At 22.2% G+C, this 18903-nt stretch overlaps 1 protein-coding gene across 2 annotated transcripts in view; it reads left to right on the top strand.

The window, feature by feature from the left end:
- The window catches only part of LOC117172800, a 65886-nt gene that overhangs the window by 34226 nt on the left and 12757 nt on the right, over positions 1 to 18903 (top strand). For both annotated transcript variants that reach the window (XM_033361028.1, XM_033361029.1), the window contains 2 exons: positions 6127 to 6397; positions 15185 to 16148. In XM_033361028.1, coding sequence (XP_033216919.1) covers positions 6127 to 6397; positions 15185 to 16148 — 1235 coding nt within the window. The remainder of the gene's footprint in view (positions 1 to 6126; positions 6398 to 15184; positions 16149 to 18903) is intronic.

The following is an 18903-nucleotide window of genomic DNA, read 5'->3' as shown; positions in this document are numbered from 1 at the left end:
AAAAAATTTAACTGTTTCCTAAATTTTATATTTTTTTATTGAAAACCCAACTTTTTCCATTTAATTAATCTAGTTTTGTTGAGAATTTATTATTAAAAATTAACGGTTAAAAAAAATTAATATAGTTTGATTGAGAATTCAATTATTTTGTTAAAAAGTGATATTTTTTCAGAAATTCAACTGATATTTCGTTGATAATTTGTCTTTGTCATTTATCATAAAAAATTCATCTTTTTGTTAAAAATTTATCTTTATTAGTAGAAATGTCACATTTTTTGGATGAAAATCAACTGTTTTTAAATTAATTGAATTTTGGTTGATGATTCAACTATTTCATTAAAAATTTAACTATTTTCTTAAAATTTTTCTTTTTTTTTTTATTGAAAAACGAACTTTTTTTTAAATTAATATAGTTTGGTTGAGGATTTAACTTTTTTTTAATTGGACTATTTCTTGTTTTTTGGTTCGAAAATTCTACTGTTTTATTTTTGATTGAGAATTCAAGTATTTGTTAAAAAGTAACATTCTTTATTGTTAAAAAATCAGCGTCGGTTTAAAAAAATTAATATGGTTTGATTGAGAATTCAATTATTTTGTTAAAAAAATTAATTATTTTGTTGAAAAGTCATATTTTGTCGGAAATTCAACTGATATTTCGTTTATAATTCGCCTTCGTCATTTATTATAAAAAATTCGTCTTTTTTAAAATTGAAAATTAATCTTTTTGGGTAGACTTTTATTTGAACTATTTTATTAAAAATTCAACTATTTTCCTCAAATTCATCTTTTTTTATTGAAAACCCAACATTTTTCATTTAATTAATCTAGTTTGATTGAACATTCAACTATTTTATTAAAATTTATATTGTTTGGTTCAAAAATTCAAATGTTTTATTTTTAATTAATCTAGTTTGGTTGAGGATTGAACTATTTTGTTAAAAATGTATTTTTTTTGTTACTAAAATTCAACTATTCTGTTTTAAAATCATCTTTTTTGGTTGAATAATAAACTTCTTTTTTTTAATTAATTTACTTTGGTTGGAGATTGAATTATTTGATTAAAAATTCAACTATTTTGTCAAAATTCTTGTTTTTTGGTTATAAAATTCAACTTTTTTTTATTTCAAGTAATCAAGTTTGGTTGAGCATTCAAATATTTGGTTGAAAATTAAATTATTTTGCTAAACAGTCATATTTTTTGTCGGAAATTCAACTGAGCTTTCGTTGATTATTCGTTTTCGTAATTTATTATAGAAAATTCGTCTTTTTTATTGAAAATTCATCTTTTTCGGTAAAAGAATTCAACTGCTTTTTTTCAAATTAATCTAGTTTGGTTGAAGATTAAACTATTTGGTTGAAAATTAAATTATTTTGTTTAAATTGTATCTTTTTTGGTTCTAAAATTCAATTTTTTTAAAATATTCTTTGGTTGAGGATTCATCTATTTTATTAAAAATTCAACTATTTTGTTTAAAAATGAACTAATTTCTTAAAATTTATCATTTTTTATTGAAAACCAAACCGTTTTTTATTTGATGAATCCAATTTGATTGAACATTTAACTATTTTATTAAAAAATCAACTATTTTACTAAAATTTTCTCTATTTCCTCAAAATTGTACTTTGTGGGTGAAAATTAACTTTTTTTAAATTAATCTAGTTTGGTTGAGGATTCAGCTATTTGTTTCAAAATGCAACTATTTTGTTAAAAATTATCTTTTTTAGTTCAAAAATTTAACTTTTTTGTTAAAAATTAATCTTGTTTGATTGAGGATTAAACTATTTGTTTTAAAATGCAACTATTTTGTTGAAATTTCATCTTTTTTATTCAAAAATTCTTTTTCTATTTTATTCTAATTAATCTAGTTTGATCGAGGATTCAATTTTGTTTATATTTTTTTTTGTTCAAAAGTTCAACTGTTTCAACTATTTTGTTAAAATTAATATTTTTTGGTTAAAAAATGCGACTGATCATTCGTTGATTATTCGTCTTTGTCATTTTTAAATAGAATTTTCGTTTTTTTTTTTCAATTGAAAATTCATGTTTTTTGGTAGAAATATCACCTTTTGGGTTCAAAATTCATCTCCCAGATTTATTTGATTTATTTGATAACAAATTTAGCAGTTTTATTATAAAACAGTCTTTTTTCATCAAAAGTTCTACAGTTTGATTAAAAATTCATTTTTTTTTTTTTTTAGAAAATTCATTCCCTTTAGTGATATTTCTTGGTTGAAAAAAAACAACATTTTTTGTTGAAAATTCAACTGTCTTCTAAAACAATGGCCCTTTTGACTTAAAAGTTGGACCATTTGGTTAAAAATGAATCTTTTTAGGCTGAATATTAAACTTATTTCTATAAAAATTGAACAATTTTGCTGAAAATTTAACTATTTTATTTAAAAGTAATCTTTATGGTCGAAAATCCATCTTTTTTAATTAATTATATTTGGTTGAAAATGAACTTTTATTGCTCAAAATTCATTTTTACTGATTGAAATATCGTCTCTTTTGTTAGAAAATTCGGTTTGTTTCTTAGAAAATTTTTATCTGTTTTGTTGAAAATTCTTTATGGTGGAAAATTAATCTTCTTGGTTGAAAATTCATCAATTGTTCGAAAATTGACATTTTATGTTAAAAATTGAGCTATATTGTTAAAAATTCATTTTTTTCCGTTGAGAATCAAGTGTTTTAAGTAAAAATTTAGTTTTTCTAGGTTCGTGTAAAATTGAATTTTTTTTAACTGGAAAAAATCTATTATTTCTAAAATTAATTCATTTCTTTAACTGAAAATTTAAATATGTTGTTAAAAAGGCATTTTTTGGGGTTAAAAACTAATTTTTCAACTGAAAATTGAACAATTCCATTTCTGGTTAATCTTTTTATTCGAAAAAAAATTTTTTTTAACAAAACAAAAGTTTTGTTAAAAATGAGTTTTTTTAATCGAAAAATTTAACAATTCCATCATTGGTTATCTTTTCAAGTTGAGAAATCGTCTATTTTTATAGAAAATTGATTTTTTAGTTCGAAAATTTATTTTCAGTACAAAATTTAACTGTTTGGTTGAAAATTTATGTTTTTTTTTTTGTTAAGAATTCATTTTTTAAATTAAATTTTAACATTTATATTTCTGTTTGAAAATTATATTAAAAACTTTTTTTAATTCTTCTATTTTGGTAGAAATTTAATATTTTTGGTTGAAAATTCATCTTGCTGGTCGAAAATATATTTTCTTTGGTTAAAAATTGAACTAATTCGTTGAAAATTTAACAATTTTATTTCTGATTAAAAAGTATATTTTTTTAGGTGAAAATTTCTCTGTTATGGTGGAAAATGAATCTTCTTGGTTGAAAATTCATCGATTTGTTCGAAAATTGACATTTTTTGTTAAAAATTGAACTATATTGCTAGAAATTATTTTTTTCCGTTGAGAATCAATTGTTTTAAATAAAAATTTAGTTACTCTACGTTCGGTTGAAATTGGATTTTTTTAACTGGAAAAAATCGATTATTTCTAAAATTAATTGACTTCAATTTAAATATAATGTTAAGAAGGTATTTTTTGGGGTTAAAATTTAATTTTTCAACTGAAAATTGAACAATTCTATTTCTGGTTAATATTTTATATTCTTAGGTTGAAAATGCGTCTGTTTTGGTAGAAAATTAATCTTTTTGATTGAAAATGTATTTTGTTCAGTAAAAAATGTATCTCTCTTGATGAAAAATTGTGTTTTTTGGGTTAAAATTAATTATTTTAAGTGAAAGTTTAAAGATTTCATTTCCGGTTGAAAATTTGTCTTTATAAGTTGAAAATTTGTCAGTTATTGGTAGAAAATGCATCTTTTTGGTCGAAAATTTAGTCTGTTTAGTAGAAAACGTTCAACTATTTCGTTGAAAATTCGTGCTTTTGTTTTGTTAAAAATGAATTTTTCTGATCGAAAATTGATCTTTTTGTTCGAAAATTTATTTTTAGTAGAAAATTTAACAGTTTTGTTGAAAATTCATGTTTTTTTTTTCTTATTGAGAATTCATTTTTCACTGATATTTTAACATTTCTACTTCTGTTTAAAAATTATATTTTTAACTTGAAATATAACAATTTTATTTCTGATTGAAAATTATATTTTGTTAGTTGAAAAATCCTCTGTTATCGTGGAAAATTAATCTTCTTGGTTAAAAATTCATCGATTTGATCGAAAGGTGACATATTTCGTTAAAAATTGAACTATATTGTTAAAAATTCATTTTTTCATGTTGAAAATTAAATTTCTTGCCTAAAAATTCAATTATTCTATGTTTATTGAAATTTGGTTTGTTGTAAAATGAAAAAATCTATTATTTTTAAAATTAATTTACTTCTTTAACTGAAAATTTAACTATGTTGTTAAAAAGACATTTTTTGGGTTAAAAACTAATTTTTTAACTGAAATTTTAACAATTCCATTTCTGGTTAATATTTTATATTTTTAGGTTTAAAATTCGTTTTTTTTTGTAGAAAATTAATCTTTTAGGTCCAAAATGTATTTTATTCAGTAAAAAATGTAACTCTTTTGATGAAAAATTGTGTTTTTTGGGGGTTAAAATTAATTATCCTAACTGAAAGTTTAACAATTTCATTTCGAGTTTAAAATTATATTAAAATTTTTTTAATTCTTCTATTTTGGTAGAAATTTAGAATTTTTGGTTGAAAATTTATCTTGCTGGTCGAAAATGTATTTTCTTTGGTTAAAAATTGAACCAATTCGTTGAAAATGGAGCAAATTTTATTTTTGATTAAAAATTATATTTTTTAGTTGAAAATTTCTCTGTTATGGTGGAAAATTAATCTTCTTGGTTGAAAATTCATCGATTTGTTTGAAAATTGACATTTTTCGTTAAAAATTGAACTATATTGTTAAAAATTAATTTATTACCGTTGAGAATGAATTGTTTGAAATAAAAATTTAGTTTATTTAAATATGTGGTTAAAAAGGTATTTTTTGGGGTTAAAATTTAATTTTTCAACTGAAAATTTAACAATTCCAGTTCTGGTTAATATTTTATATTTTTAGGTTGACAATTCGTCTGTTTTTGTAGAAAATTAATCTTTTCGATGGACAATTTATTTTGTTCAGTAAAAAATGTAACTCTTGTGATGAAAAATCGTGTTTTTGGGGGTTAAACTTAATTTTCTAAAGTCGAAATTTAAAAATTTTGTTTCCGGTTGAAAATTTTCCTTTTCAAGTTGAAAATTCGTCTTATTTTTCTAGAAAATTGATCTGTTTGGTCGAAAATTTATTTTTAGTAGAAAATTTAACTGTTTTGTTGAAAATTCATGTTTTTGTTGTTGTTAAGAATTCATTTTTTAAACTGAAATTTTTTTAAATTCTGTTTTAAAATTATATTTTAAACTTAAAAATTCGTCTGTTGTGGTAGAAACTTAATCTTTTTGGTTGAAAATTCAACTTGTTGGTGGAAAATGTATTTTGTTTGGTTAAAAATTAAACTAATTCGTTGAAACTTAAACTATGTTGTTAAAAATACATTTTTTGGGTTAAAAATTAATTTTTTAACTGAAATTTTAACAATTCCATTTCTGGTTAATATTTTATATTTTTGGGTTGAAAATTCGTCTGTCTTGGTAGAAAATTAATCTTTTTAATCGAAAATCTATTTTGTTCAGTAAAAAATTTAACTCTTTTGATGAAAAATCGTGTTATCTTAGGTTAAAACTAATTTTCTTAAGTGAAAATTTAACAATTTTATTCCTGGTTGAAAATTTGTCTTTTTAAGTTGAAAATTCGTCGATTTTTGTAGAAAATTGATCTGTTTTGTTGTCTATTTTTAGTTTAAAATTGATTATTTCAGTTAAAAATTTTTATATATTTATATATTGTTGAAAATTCGTCTTGTTTGGTAGAAAGTTAATCTTCTGGGTTTAAAACTCATCTTTTTCGTTGAAAATTCATCTATAATTGGTTGGAAGTTGACGACCATCTCTTTAGTTGAAAAATTGTCTATTTTGTTAAAAATTGGTTTCATATTGAATAAAATATTTGACTCTGCAATAATTTAATTTAAAATAAATAAATTCCTAATTTTTGTGAAAAATCTCTAGGTCTCTGATATAATTTGGATTCTTTTGTCAGGCTATCGAGAGGTTAAAGAATTTGCAAAATTTATACTTGAGCGTCTCACACAATGAGCACGAGATGGGGATTCCAGTTTTTGATGATCGTGACGGGGATGACATTGACTTTGAGAACGCTATTTACGATGGCGACGGTGATGAGGAGAATCAGGAGATGGACGCCAATCAAGAAGACGACGATGAAAGTGCTGAGGAGGACGAGAAGGTTTTTCAGGATATTTTAATGATGATCAATGAGACTGAACCCGACAATGACGGAAATTCTGAAGGTCAGTTTTCAAATATTTTAATTTATTTTTTAGAAAAAAATTGCTAAAAGACCTGCAAATGTCATAAATATTTCTTAAAGCTGTGAAATCTTCTAAATTCTTTTGAAATTTTTAAAATCTGCGAAATCTTTTGAATTATTGTAAAATATTTTTAAATCTTTGTGAAATCATGTAAGTATTTGTAAAATCTTTAAAATCTTCACGAAACATACGAAATGTTTTGAAATCTTGGAAATATTTTAAATCTTTTAAATCTTCTGAAACATTTCAAACCTTTTTGAAATCTAAAATTTGTTTGAACATTTTAAAGTCCATAAATCTTCCGAAATCTTCTTAAGTTTTTAGTCCACGAAATCTTGTAAAATATTTTTAAATCTTTCTGAAATCTTAGAAATATTTAAAATCTTTGAAATGTTCTGAAAGGTATATTTTTTAATCTTTGAAATATTTGTTAAATATTTCTGAAAAAAGTGAAATATTAGAAACCACTTTACACTCTTCTAAAATCTTTTGAAATTTTTTTAATTCTTTGGGGAATATTCTGAAATCTTTGAAATACTTAAAATCTTTGCGAAATATTTTTAAATTTAATGAAATAATTCAAATAATTGAATTTTTTTTTTAATTTAAAAAAAAGTTAATTTTTCGCGAAATCTTCTGAAATATTGTGAAATCTTTTGAAATCTTTGTCAAATTTTTTAATGTTTGTGACATCGTTGAAGTATTGGTGAAATCTTCTTAAATGTCTTGAAATGTTTTGAAATATTTGGAAATCTTTATATTATTTATGAAATCTGTATGAAGACTTTAAAATCTTTGAAATATTTAGAAATCTTGAAAATATTTGTCACATTTTTAAAGCCTTTGTAATGTCTTTGAAATATTTCAAATCTTTGGGAAATTTTAAAATCTTTTTGATATCTTTGAAGTGTTTATGAAATCTTAAAAATCTTTTTAAACTTTGAAATGTTTTTTAATATTTGAATAATATTTTAGAAACTTTGAATTAATTCTATAATCTTTTTGAAATCAGTGAAATATTTAAAACCTTTTTGAAATCTTCGAAACTCTTTTGAAAATTTTTCAATTCTTTGGAAAATATTCTGAAATATGGTGAAATACTTTGAAGCCTTTGAATTCTATTTCAATATTTGAAAATATTTGTGAAATTTTTGCCACCTTTGTAAGATTTTCCAAAATTTCTAAAATCTTTTTTAATTAAAAACTTTGAAATAATTGTAAAATATTTCTGAAATCCGATAAATATTTAAAAAACTTTTGAAATCTTCTAAACTTTGAATTCTTTTTTAATATTTGAAATCCTTATGAAATCTTAGAAATATTTAAAATCTATGAAATCTTGGAAATCTTCTTGAATATTTTGAAATCTTTGAAATGTTTACAAATCTTAAAATTATTTGTAAATTTTTCGGAATCTTTGCGAAATCTTTGAAATTATTAGAAGTCTTGAAAATATTCGTGAAATTTTTTAAACCTTTTGAAATCTTTGAAGTATTTGTGAAATGTTTAAAATATTTACGACTTTGAAATGTTTTTAAAGATTGGAATACTATTTCAAAAACTTCGAAATAATTGTAAAATCTTTCTGAAAACAGTGAAATAATAAAACCCTTTTGAAATCTTCTAAATACTTTTGAAATATTATTAAATCTTCGGAAAATATTTTGAAATATTGTAAAATATTTTGGAATCTTCAAAATTTTTTTAAAATATTTGAAGTGATAGTGAAATCTTAGAAATATTTAAAATCTGCGAAATTTTGGAAAACTTCTTAAATGTTTTGAAATCTTTGAAATGTTTTGCAATCCTTGAAATGTTTAGAAATCTTAAAATTATTTGTGAAATTTTTTAACTCTTTAAAATGTTTCCAAATTCTTTGAAATTGTTAGAAATCTTGAAAATATTTGTGAAATTTTTGAAACCTTTGTAAGATCTTTGAAATCATCCAAAACCTTTTTAAATTAAAATCTTTTTTAATTCTTTGCGAAATCTTCTGAAATATTGTTAAATCTTTTAAAATCGTTGTGAAATTTTTCCATGCTTGTGACACCTTTGAAGTATTTTTAAAATCTTCTGAAATGTTTTGAAATCTTTGTAATATTTATGAAATCTGTCTGACGACTTTAAAATCTTTGAATTCTTCTGAAATATTTACAACTGTTTTAAAATATTTGAAATGTTCAGAAATCTTGAAAATATTTGTGACATTTTTGAAACCTTTGTAAGATCTTTGAAATATTTTTAAAATCTTCGAAAATCTTTTTCAAATTTAAATTTTGGAATTCTTTGCGAATTCTTCTGAAATATTTTGAAATCGTTTTAAATCGTTATGCAATTCTTTAATCTTTGTGTCATCTTTAACGTGTTTGTAAACTATTTGAAATCTTTTGAAATCTTTTTAAACCATTAAAAGCTATTAAATATTTTGGAATCTTTGAAATCTATGAAATATTTAAAACGTTTGTGAAATTTATTGAAATGTTTTGAAACCTTTGTTAAATCTTTTAAATTAAAAAAATTTTAAATCGTTGCGATTTCTTGGAAATTTTCTGAAATCATGTAAAATATTTCGAAATTATTGTCTATATTTTTAATACTTGCAAAATCACTGAAGAGTTCTTGGAATCTTTGAAAAAAAAAGATTTCGTCAGAATTTTAATATATTTTTGAAGATTCAAATGTTTCAAAAGGTTTCAAAATATTTCAGAAAATTTCAAAGATTTGAAAGTCTTTAGAGAGATTTCACAAAGTATTGAAAGATTTCACAAATGTTCCAAAAATTCCAAAAAATTTTAGATGATTTTAAAAATTTTGCACAGGTTTAAAATATTTCAAACATTTGAAAATATTTTAAAGCTTTAAAAAAATTTCAAACGTTTCAAATATTTAAAAAATTCAAAGATTTTCAAATATTTCACAATATTTGTTGAAGATTTTCCAAAGAATTAAAAAATTCAAAAAAGTTGACAAGATTTCAAAATGTTTTGAAATATGTCACGGATTTGAGGAAGATTTCGCTAATATTTTAAAGATTTCAAAACATTTCAACAGATTTTCAAAACTACGCAAATTTTTAATATTTCTAAGATTTCATAAGGATTTCAAATATTAAAAAAGAATTTTTTAATTTTAAGAAGGTTTTAGAAAATTAAAAAAATATTTTGAAGATTGCAAAATACTTCAAAGATTTCAGAAGATTGAGCAAATATTTTTAATATTTAAAAGATCTTACAAAGGTTTAAAAAATGACACAAATATTTTTTAAATTCCCAAAGAATACAAAAAATTTCAACAGAGTTTAGAAGATTTCAAAATGTTTCAAATATTTTTCTGATTTCAGAAATATTTTACAAATATTTCAAAGTTTCTAAAATATTACAAAGATTTCAAAATATTTCAAAACATTTGAGGAAAATTCAAAGATTTTAAAGGTATCACAAAGATTCCAAAAAAATTAAAAGATTTAACAATATTTCAGAAAATTTCGCGGACTTTAAAAATTGAAAAATATTTTAAAACATCTTAAAAAGGTTTCGAAGATATCACTAATTTTATCAAGGTTTTACAAAGTCTTCAAATATTTCACAAATCTTTCAAAGATTTCAAAATATTTCAAAACTTTTCAGAAGATTTGAAAACTTGCGCAAAGATTTTAAATATGACAAACTTTCAAAAAATAAAAAAATAATCGTAAGATTTCTAAGCATTAAAAGATTTAAAAACATTTCTGAACATTTCCAAGATTTCGCAGATTATAAATATCTCTAAGATTTCACAAATATTTTAAATATTAAAAAATAATTCAAATATGTCGAAATATTTCACAATATTTCAGAATATTTTCCAAAGAATTAAAAAAATGTTAAAAGAGTTTAGTAAATTTCAAAAGGATTTGAAATATTCTACTGGTTTCGAAAAGATTTTACAATTATTTCAAAGTTTCTAAAATATTATTCAAATATTTAAATGTATTTTAATATTTTAGAAGAATTTAATGATTACAAAAATACTTCAAAGATATCACAAAGATTTGAAATATTTTAAAGACTTTAAAAAGTTTTCAAAAATGTCACAAATATTTTCAAGATTTTTAATTATTTCAAAGATTTCTAAATATTTAAAAGATTTCGCAAAGATTGTAAATATTTCAAAGATTAAAAGAATTGCAAAAGAGTTTAGAAGAATTCAAAAGGGTTTCAAATAATTCTCTGATTTCAGAAAGATTTTAAAATTATTGCAAAGTTTTCAAAATATTTCAAATATTTAAAAACATTTTAAAGTTTGAAAAGATTTAAAAGTTTTTACAAATATTTTAGAGATGTCACAAACATGAAATATTTCACAAAAATTAAAAAAGGTTACAAAGGTTTTAAAATATTTGACAATATTTCAGAAACGTTCGCAAAGAATTACAAATTTTTTAAATTAAAAAGATTTTAGAAGATTTCAAACATTTTACAAAAGTTTGGAAAATTTCACAAGTATTTTCAAGATTTATAATCATTTCAAAGATTTCGAAAATTTCACAAATAATTAGAAGATTTTTAAACATTTCAAATGTTAAAAAAGAATTCATAGATTTCAAGTCATTTTATCATATTTCAGAATATTTCAGAATATTTTCCAAATAATTAAAATTTTTTTTAAAGATTGTAGAAGATTTCAAAAGGGTTTTTAATATTTCACTGGTTTCAAGAAGATTCTGCAATTATTTTAAAGTTTCTAAAATATTATTCAAATATTTAGAAACATTTAAAAATTTTAGAAGATTTAAAAGTTTTCACAACTACTTCAAAGATGTCACAAAGATTAAAAAATTTTACAACGATTTAAAAAGAATTCACAATATTTCAGAAGATTTTTCAAAGAATTACAAATTTTTTAATTTAAAAAGATTTGAGATTTTAAAAATTTTACAAAGGTTTGAAAGATTTCACAAATATTTTCAAGATTTTCTAAACACTTCTGAATCTTTTTTTTTTAATTTCCGCAGATAATCTCGGATTTCAGAATATTTCACAATATTTCATAATATTTTTCAAAGAATTAAAAAAATTGCAAAAGAGTTTAGAAGATTTCAAAAGGGTTTCAAATATTTCACTGGTTTCAGAAAGCTTTTTCAATTAATTCAAAGTTTCTAAAATATTTTAAATATTTTAAAAGATTTTAAAGTCTTAGTAAATTTTAAAGATTTCAAAAATACTTCAAAGACATCACAACGATTTTAAATATTTCAAAGCTCACAAATTTCATAAATATTTTCAAGATTTCTAATTTTTTTTTAAATTCTAATAATTTCAGAGATTTCGCAAAGATTTTGAAAATGTCACTAGTAATTTTAAGATTTCTAAACATTTAAGAATATTTCCAAGATTTGACAGATTTTAAATATTTCTAAGATTTCGTAAGGAATTAACATATTAAAAAAGAATTAAAAGATTTCAGAATATTTCACAATATTTTAGAATATTTTATAAAGAATTAAAAAATTTTCAAAAGGGATATTTCAAATATTTAAAGACATTTAAAAGTTTTAGAAGATTTTAAAGATTTCGCAAATACTTTAAAGATATCATAAAGATTAAAAAATGTCACAAAGATATCTCAAAGATTAAAATATGTCACAAATATGTTTAAGATTTCTAAACAGTTCAGAAGACATATTTGACAATATTTCAGAAAATTTCGCAAAGAATTACAAATTTTTTAAATTAAAAAGATTTTAGAAGGTTTCAAACATTTTGCAAAGGTTTGGAAAATTTCACAAGTATTTTCAAGATTTATAATCATTTTAAAGATTTCAAAAATTTCACAAATAATCAGAAGATTTTTAAACATTTCAAATATTAAAAAAGAATTCATAGATTTCAAATTATTTTATCATATTTCAGAATATTTTCCAAATAATTAAAAATTTATTTAAAGATTGTAGAAGATTTCAAAAGGGTCTTAAATATTTCACTGGTTTCAAGAAGATTTTGCAATTATTTTAAATTTTCTAAAATATTATTAAAATATTTAAAAACATTAAAAAGTTTTAGAAGATTTCACAAGGTTTCACAATTACTTCAAAGATGTCACAAAGATTAAAAAATTTTACAACGATTTAAAAAGAATTCACAATATTTCAGAAGATTTTTCAAAGAATTAAAAAAATTGCAAAAGAGTTTAGAAGATTTCAAAAGGGTTTCAAATAGTTCTCTGATTTCAGAATGATTTTACGATTATTTCAAAGTTTCTAAAATATTGCAAGTTTTAAAGTTTTAGAAGATTTTAAAGATTTGACAACTACTTTAAAGATGTCGCAAACATTAAGAAATTTTGCAAATTTTTTAATTTAAAAATATTTTAGAAGATTTCAAAGATTTTACAAATGTTTGGAAAATTTCACAAATATTTTCAAGATTTCTAATCATTTCAAAGATTTCTAATTATTTCAAAAAATTCTAATAATTTCAGAGATTTTGCAAAGATTTCGAAAATTTCACTAGTAATTTTAAGATTTCTAAACATTTAAGAATACTTCCAAGATTTGACAGATTTTTAATATTTCTAAGATTTCTTAAGGAATTAAAATATTTAAAAAGAATTAAAGGATTTCAGAATATTTCACAATATTTTAGAATATTTTTCAAAGAATTAAAAAAATTTCAAAAGGGAATTTGTTACTGGTCTCAGAAAGATTTTACAATTATTTCAAAGTTTCTTAAATATTTCAAATATTTAAAGATATTTAAAAGATTTACAAGATTTTAAAGATTTGGCAAATACTTTAAAGATATCGCAAAGATTGAAAAGTTTCACAAAGATATCTCAAAGATTAAAAAATGTCACAAATATGTTCAAGATTTCTAAACAGTTCAGAAGAAATATTTGACAATATTTCAGAAAATTTCGCAAAGAATTACAAATTTTTTAAATTAAAAAGATTTTAGAAGGTTTCAAACATTTTGCAAAGGTTTGGAAAATTTCACAAGTATTTTCAAGATTTATAATCATTTCAAGATTTCGAAAATTTCAAAAATAATTATAAGATTTTTAAACATTTCAAATGTTAAAAAATAATTCAAAGATTTCAAATTATTTGATCATATTTCAGAATATTTCACAATATTTCAGAATATTTTCCAAATAATTAAAATTTTTTTTAAAGATTCTAGAAGATTTCAAAAGGGTTTTAAATATTTCACTGGTTTCAAGAAGATTTTGCAATTATTTTAAAGTTTCTAAAATTTTATTAAAATATTTAGAAACATTTAAAAGTTTTAGAAGATTTACAGGTTTTCACAACTACTTCAACGGTGTCACAGATATTTAAAAATTTTACAACGATTAAAAAAGAATTCACAATATTTCAGAAGATTTTTCAAAGAATTACAAATTTTTTGATTTAAAAAGATTTGAGAAGATTTTAAAAATCTTACAAAGGTTTGAAAGATTTCAGAATATTTCACAATATTTTAGAATGTTTTTCAAAGAATTAAAAAATTTTCAAAAGCGAATTTGTCACTGGTCTCAGAAAGATTTTACAATTATTTTAAAGTTTCTTAAATATTTCAAATATTTAAAGATATTTAAAAGTTTTACAAGATTTTAAAGATTTGGCAAATACTTTAAAGATATCGCAAAGATTGAAAAGTTTCACAAAGATATCTCAAAGATTAAAAAATTTCACAAATATGTTTAAGATTTCTAAACAGTTCAGAAGAAATATTTGATAATATTTCAGAAAATTTCGCAAAGAATTACAAATTTTTTAAATTAAAAAGATTTTAGAAGTTTTCAAACATTTTGCAAAGGTTTGGAAAATTTCACAAGTATTTTCAAGATTTATAACCATTTCAAAGATTTCAAAAATTTTACAAATAATCAGAAGATTTTTAAACATTTCAAATGTTAAAAAAGAATTCATAGATTTCAAATTATTTTATCATGTATCAGAATATTTCACAATATTTCAGAATATTTTCCAAATAATTAAAAATTTATTTAAAGATTGTAGAAGATTTCAAAAGGGTCCTAAATATTTCACTGGTTTCAAGAAGATTTTGCAATTATTTTAAAGTTTCTAAAATTTTATTAAAATATTTAGAAACATTTAAAAGTTTTAGAAGATTTCACAAGGTTTCACAATTACTTCAAAGATGTCACAAAGATTAAAAAATTTTACAACGATTTAAAAAGAATTCACAATATTTCAGAAGGTTTTTCAAAGAATTAAAAAAATTGCAAAAGAGTTTAGAAGATTTCAAAAGGGTTTTAAATATTTCTCTGATTTCAGAAAGATTTTACAATTCAAAGTTTCTAAAATATTTTAAATATTTAAAAAGATTTTAAAATCTTAGTACGTTTTAAAGATTTCAAATTTCACAAATATCTTCAAGATTTCTAATCATTTCAAAGATTTAAAAAATTTCACTAGTAATTTAAAAATTTCTAAACTTTTAAGAATATTTCCAAGATTTGACAGATTTTTAATATTTTTAAGGTTTCGTAAGGAATTAAAGATTTTCTCAGAAAGATTTTACAATTATTTCAAAGTTTCCAAAATATTTCGAATATTTAAAGACATTTAAAAGTTTTAGAAGATTTTAAAGATTTCGCAAATACTTGAAAGGTATCATAAAGATTAAAAAATTTCACAAAGATATCTCAAAGATTAAAGAATGTCACAAATATGTTCAAGATTTCTAAACAGTTCAGAAGATATAAACTAGTAATCTTCTGGATTCACAATTGTGAACCTTTTTTTTTTAATTGCCACAGACAATCTCGGATGGGGCCCAAAACCCCAGACAAGTGCCAAAACAAACGAGAAATCCAATGGTGAAAATGAGTCTGATAAAAAGGAATACATTTCTTGGACTGACGTTAGATCAGCCGTTCGATCCTCCTACAACGATTCAGATGACGATTTATTAGTTTCCGAGAAATCGCTCGATCAAGACGATTACGATGATTTCGAGAGTGAAGAAGACTTGAATGACATCAGTTCTACGGTGAACGATCTCGAGCCAAAAAACGATGACAATCGAGATAAAAACCGAAAAATGGCGAACGAGGCCAAACTCGAAAAGACTGACAGCTCGGAATCGAAAACTGATGCGAAAACTGACTCGAAAATTTCCGATGGCAAAACATCCGATAATAATGAAAATACAAAGTCGTCGAAAGATGAGATTCTCGACTCGGAGAGTGCGAAGAATCGAATTGACTTGACATTTAGCGAATCTAGTAATGGTTTCAGCAGGAATCACGAGTTTGATTCGTCGGCCGACTCTTTCAACGAGCATAAAGTGGAGAAAAGGGAGGAGGGAAAAGAAAAGGAGTCCGGCAATGAGGTTGGCAGCAGCAAGAATGGAGAATCGGAGAGTAAAGATTCGAGGAGAAAGGTAAAAGTTGTCTTTACTGGTGACGATGGTGATGTTGATAATGAGGATGATGATGAGTTTGATGATGAGCATTATGAGGAGGTGGTTGACGATTGGGATCGAGATCCGTATCCCTACGAGGGTGATTTTGACGACGATGATTATGATGTGAATGTCGACTATGAGGACTTTTTCGACGGCGATTATGACGATTATGAGGCTTACGACGACTACGAGGATTACGATGATGATGGATTCGATGTGGAAAATGATTTCGCGTACGAGTCGCATCTTGCGAATACGATCAAGGAGACTATCAGGAATTGCAACAAGAATCTCAAGGTTCTTCAGTTAAAGAGGTAATTGAGAGAAAGATAAATTGATCATTTTTTTAATGAAAATATAGAGTTCTTCTCAGGACATTTAGGATTTAAAACAAGAATAATTTATATTAAATGATATTACGATTTACAGGAAAGTCCAACCGAAATTCAAAGTTTAAAATGAAAACGGAACCTGCTGAATTTTCTAATCAATGAAATTAAATTTTCTACCAAAAAATAAAACAAAACATAAAAACAAATTTTCAACGAAATAGTTAAAGTTTCAACTAAAAAAGATGAATTTCAAAACACTTAAAAATATTTCAGAAGATTTTCAAGATTTCACACTCTTCAAAGATATCACAAATTTTGAAAAAATTCACAATGATTCCAAAAGAATTAAAAGATTTCACAATGTTTCAGAAAATTTCTATGAAAATTTCCAAGCATTTAAACGATTTCACAAAGATTTTAAATATTTCATAGATTTCACGAATACTTCAAAGATATCAGAAAGATTAAAAAAATTCACAGCGATTCCAAAAGAATTAAAATATTCAACAGTATTTCAGATAATTTCGGAAACTTAAAAAATTTATAAATATCTTAGAAGGTTTTAAAAGGGTGTCAAAGATTTCAGAAACATTTCACAGACTCTTCAAATATTTAACAAATCTTCCAAATATTTCGAAAAATTCGCAAATATTTTAAATATTTAAAAATATTTGAAAGATTTTAATAAATTTCAGAAGATTTCGCAGGTTTTAAATATTTCACAAAGATTTTAAATATTCCAAAAGAATTCATAATATTTCACAATAATTCAAAAGATTTGTCAAGTATTTTAAAAATTTCAAAATAATTTTTAATATTTCACTGATTTCAGAAAGATTTTACTGACTCTTCAAATATTTAACAAATCTTCCAAAGATTTTGAAAACTTCGCAAATATTTTAAATATTTAAAAATATTTGAAAGATTTGAAAGATTTTAATAAATTTCAGAAGATTTTGCAGATTTTTAATATTTCTTATATTTCACAAAGTTTTCAAATATTCCAAAAGAATTCATAATATTTCACAATAATTCAAAAGATTTGTCAAGTATTTTAAAAATTTCAAAATAATTTTTAATATTTCACTGATTTCAGAAAGATTTTACAGACTCTTCAAATATTTAACAAATCTTCCAAAGATTTTGAAAACTTCGCAAATATTTTAAATATTTAGAAATATTTGAAAGATTTTAATAAATTTCAGAAGATTTTGCAGATTTTTAATATTTCTTATATTTCACAAAGATTTCAAATATTCCAAAAGAATTCATAATATTTCACAATATTTCAAAAGATTTCTCAAGGACTTTAAAAATTTCAAAATAATTTTGAATATTCCACTGATTTCAGAAAGATTTTACAGATTCTTCAAATATTTAACAAATCTTCCAAAGATTTTGAAAACTTCGCAAATATTTTAAATATTTAAAAATATTTGAAAGATTTTAATAAATTTCAGAAGATTTTGCAGATTTTTAATATTTCTTATATTTCACAAAGATTTCAAATATTCCAAAAGAATTCATAATATTTCACAATAAATCAAAAGATTTGTCAAGTATTTTAAAAATTTCAAAATAATTTTTAATATTTCACTGATTTCAGAAAGATTTTACAGACTCTTCAAATATTTAACAAATCTTCCAAAGATTTTGAAAACTTCGCAAATAGTTTAAATTTTCAACTGCAAAAGATGAATTTCGAAACACTTTTAAATATTTCAGAAGATTTTAAAGATTTTAAAATCATCAGATTTTACAAATATTACGAAGATTTTAAAATATTTCAAAGGATTTCAAAGCTTTCACAAACTCTTGAAAGATATCACAAATATGTAAAAAAATGTCACAAAGATTCGAAAATAATTAAAAGATTTCACAAAGATTTTACATATTTTTAAAAGTTTTTAGAAAATTTAAAACAGGTTTGAAAGATTACACTGATTTCAGAAGGATTTTCAAGGTCTTCAAAGATTCCACAAATACTCCAAAGATATCACAAAGATGAAAAATCTCACAAAGATTTCAAAAGGTTTCATAAAGAATTAAAAAATTTAAAAATAGTTCAAAAATTGCAAAATACTTCAAAGCTTTCAAAGACAGATTTTTAAGATTGCTTAACATTTTAAAGGTTTCAGATGATTTCAAAGATTTCACAAATACTTCAAAGATATCACAAAGATTAAAAAATTCACAAAGATTTCAAGAGGTTTCGTAAAGAATTAAAAAATTTAAAAATAGTTCAAAGATTGCAAAATACTTCAAAGCTTTCAAAGACAGATTTTTAAGATTGCTGAACATTTCAAAGGTTTCTTGTTAAAAATGTATCTTCAAAGTTGAAAATTCGTCGGTTTTGGTAGAAAATTCATCTTTTTAGTCGAAAATTTATTTCTTTTAGTTGATAATTTCACTTTTTTGACCAAAATTCTTGTTTTTTGTTTGTTAAAAATTAATTTGTTAACTTAAAATTTAACAATTCCATTTCTAGCTTAGAATTTATCTTCATAAGTTGAAAATTCATGTTTTTGGTCGAAAAGTAATTATGTTTAGTAGAAAATTTAACCGTTTTTATGAAAATTCATGTTTTTTTTTTAAATTAATATTTTTACTGAAATTTTAACAACACGAGTTCTGGTTAAAAATTTATCTTCAAAGTTTAAAATTCGTCTGATTTGGTAGAAAATTCATCTTTTTAGTCGAAAATTTATTTCGTTTAGTTGAAAATTTCACTTTTTTG

Source organism: Belonocnema kinseyi, chromosome 5 (assembly GCF_010883055.1).
Source record: "Belonocnema kinseyi isolate 2016_QV_RU_SX_M_011 chromosome 5, B_treatae_v1, whole genome shotgun sequence".
In the NCBI taxonomy this organism is placed as follows: domain Eukaryota; kingdom Metazoa; phylum Arthropoda; class Insecta; order Hymenoptera; family Cynipidae; genus Belonocnema; species Belonocnema kinseyi.
This window is presented reverse-complemented; position numbering and strand designations above follow the sequence as displayed.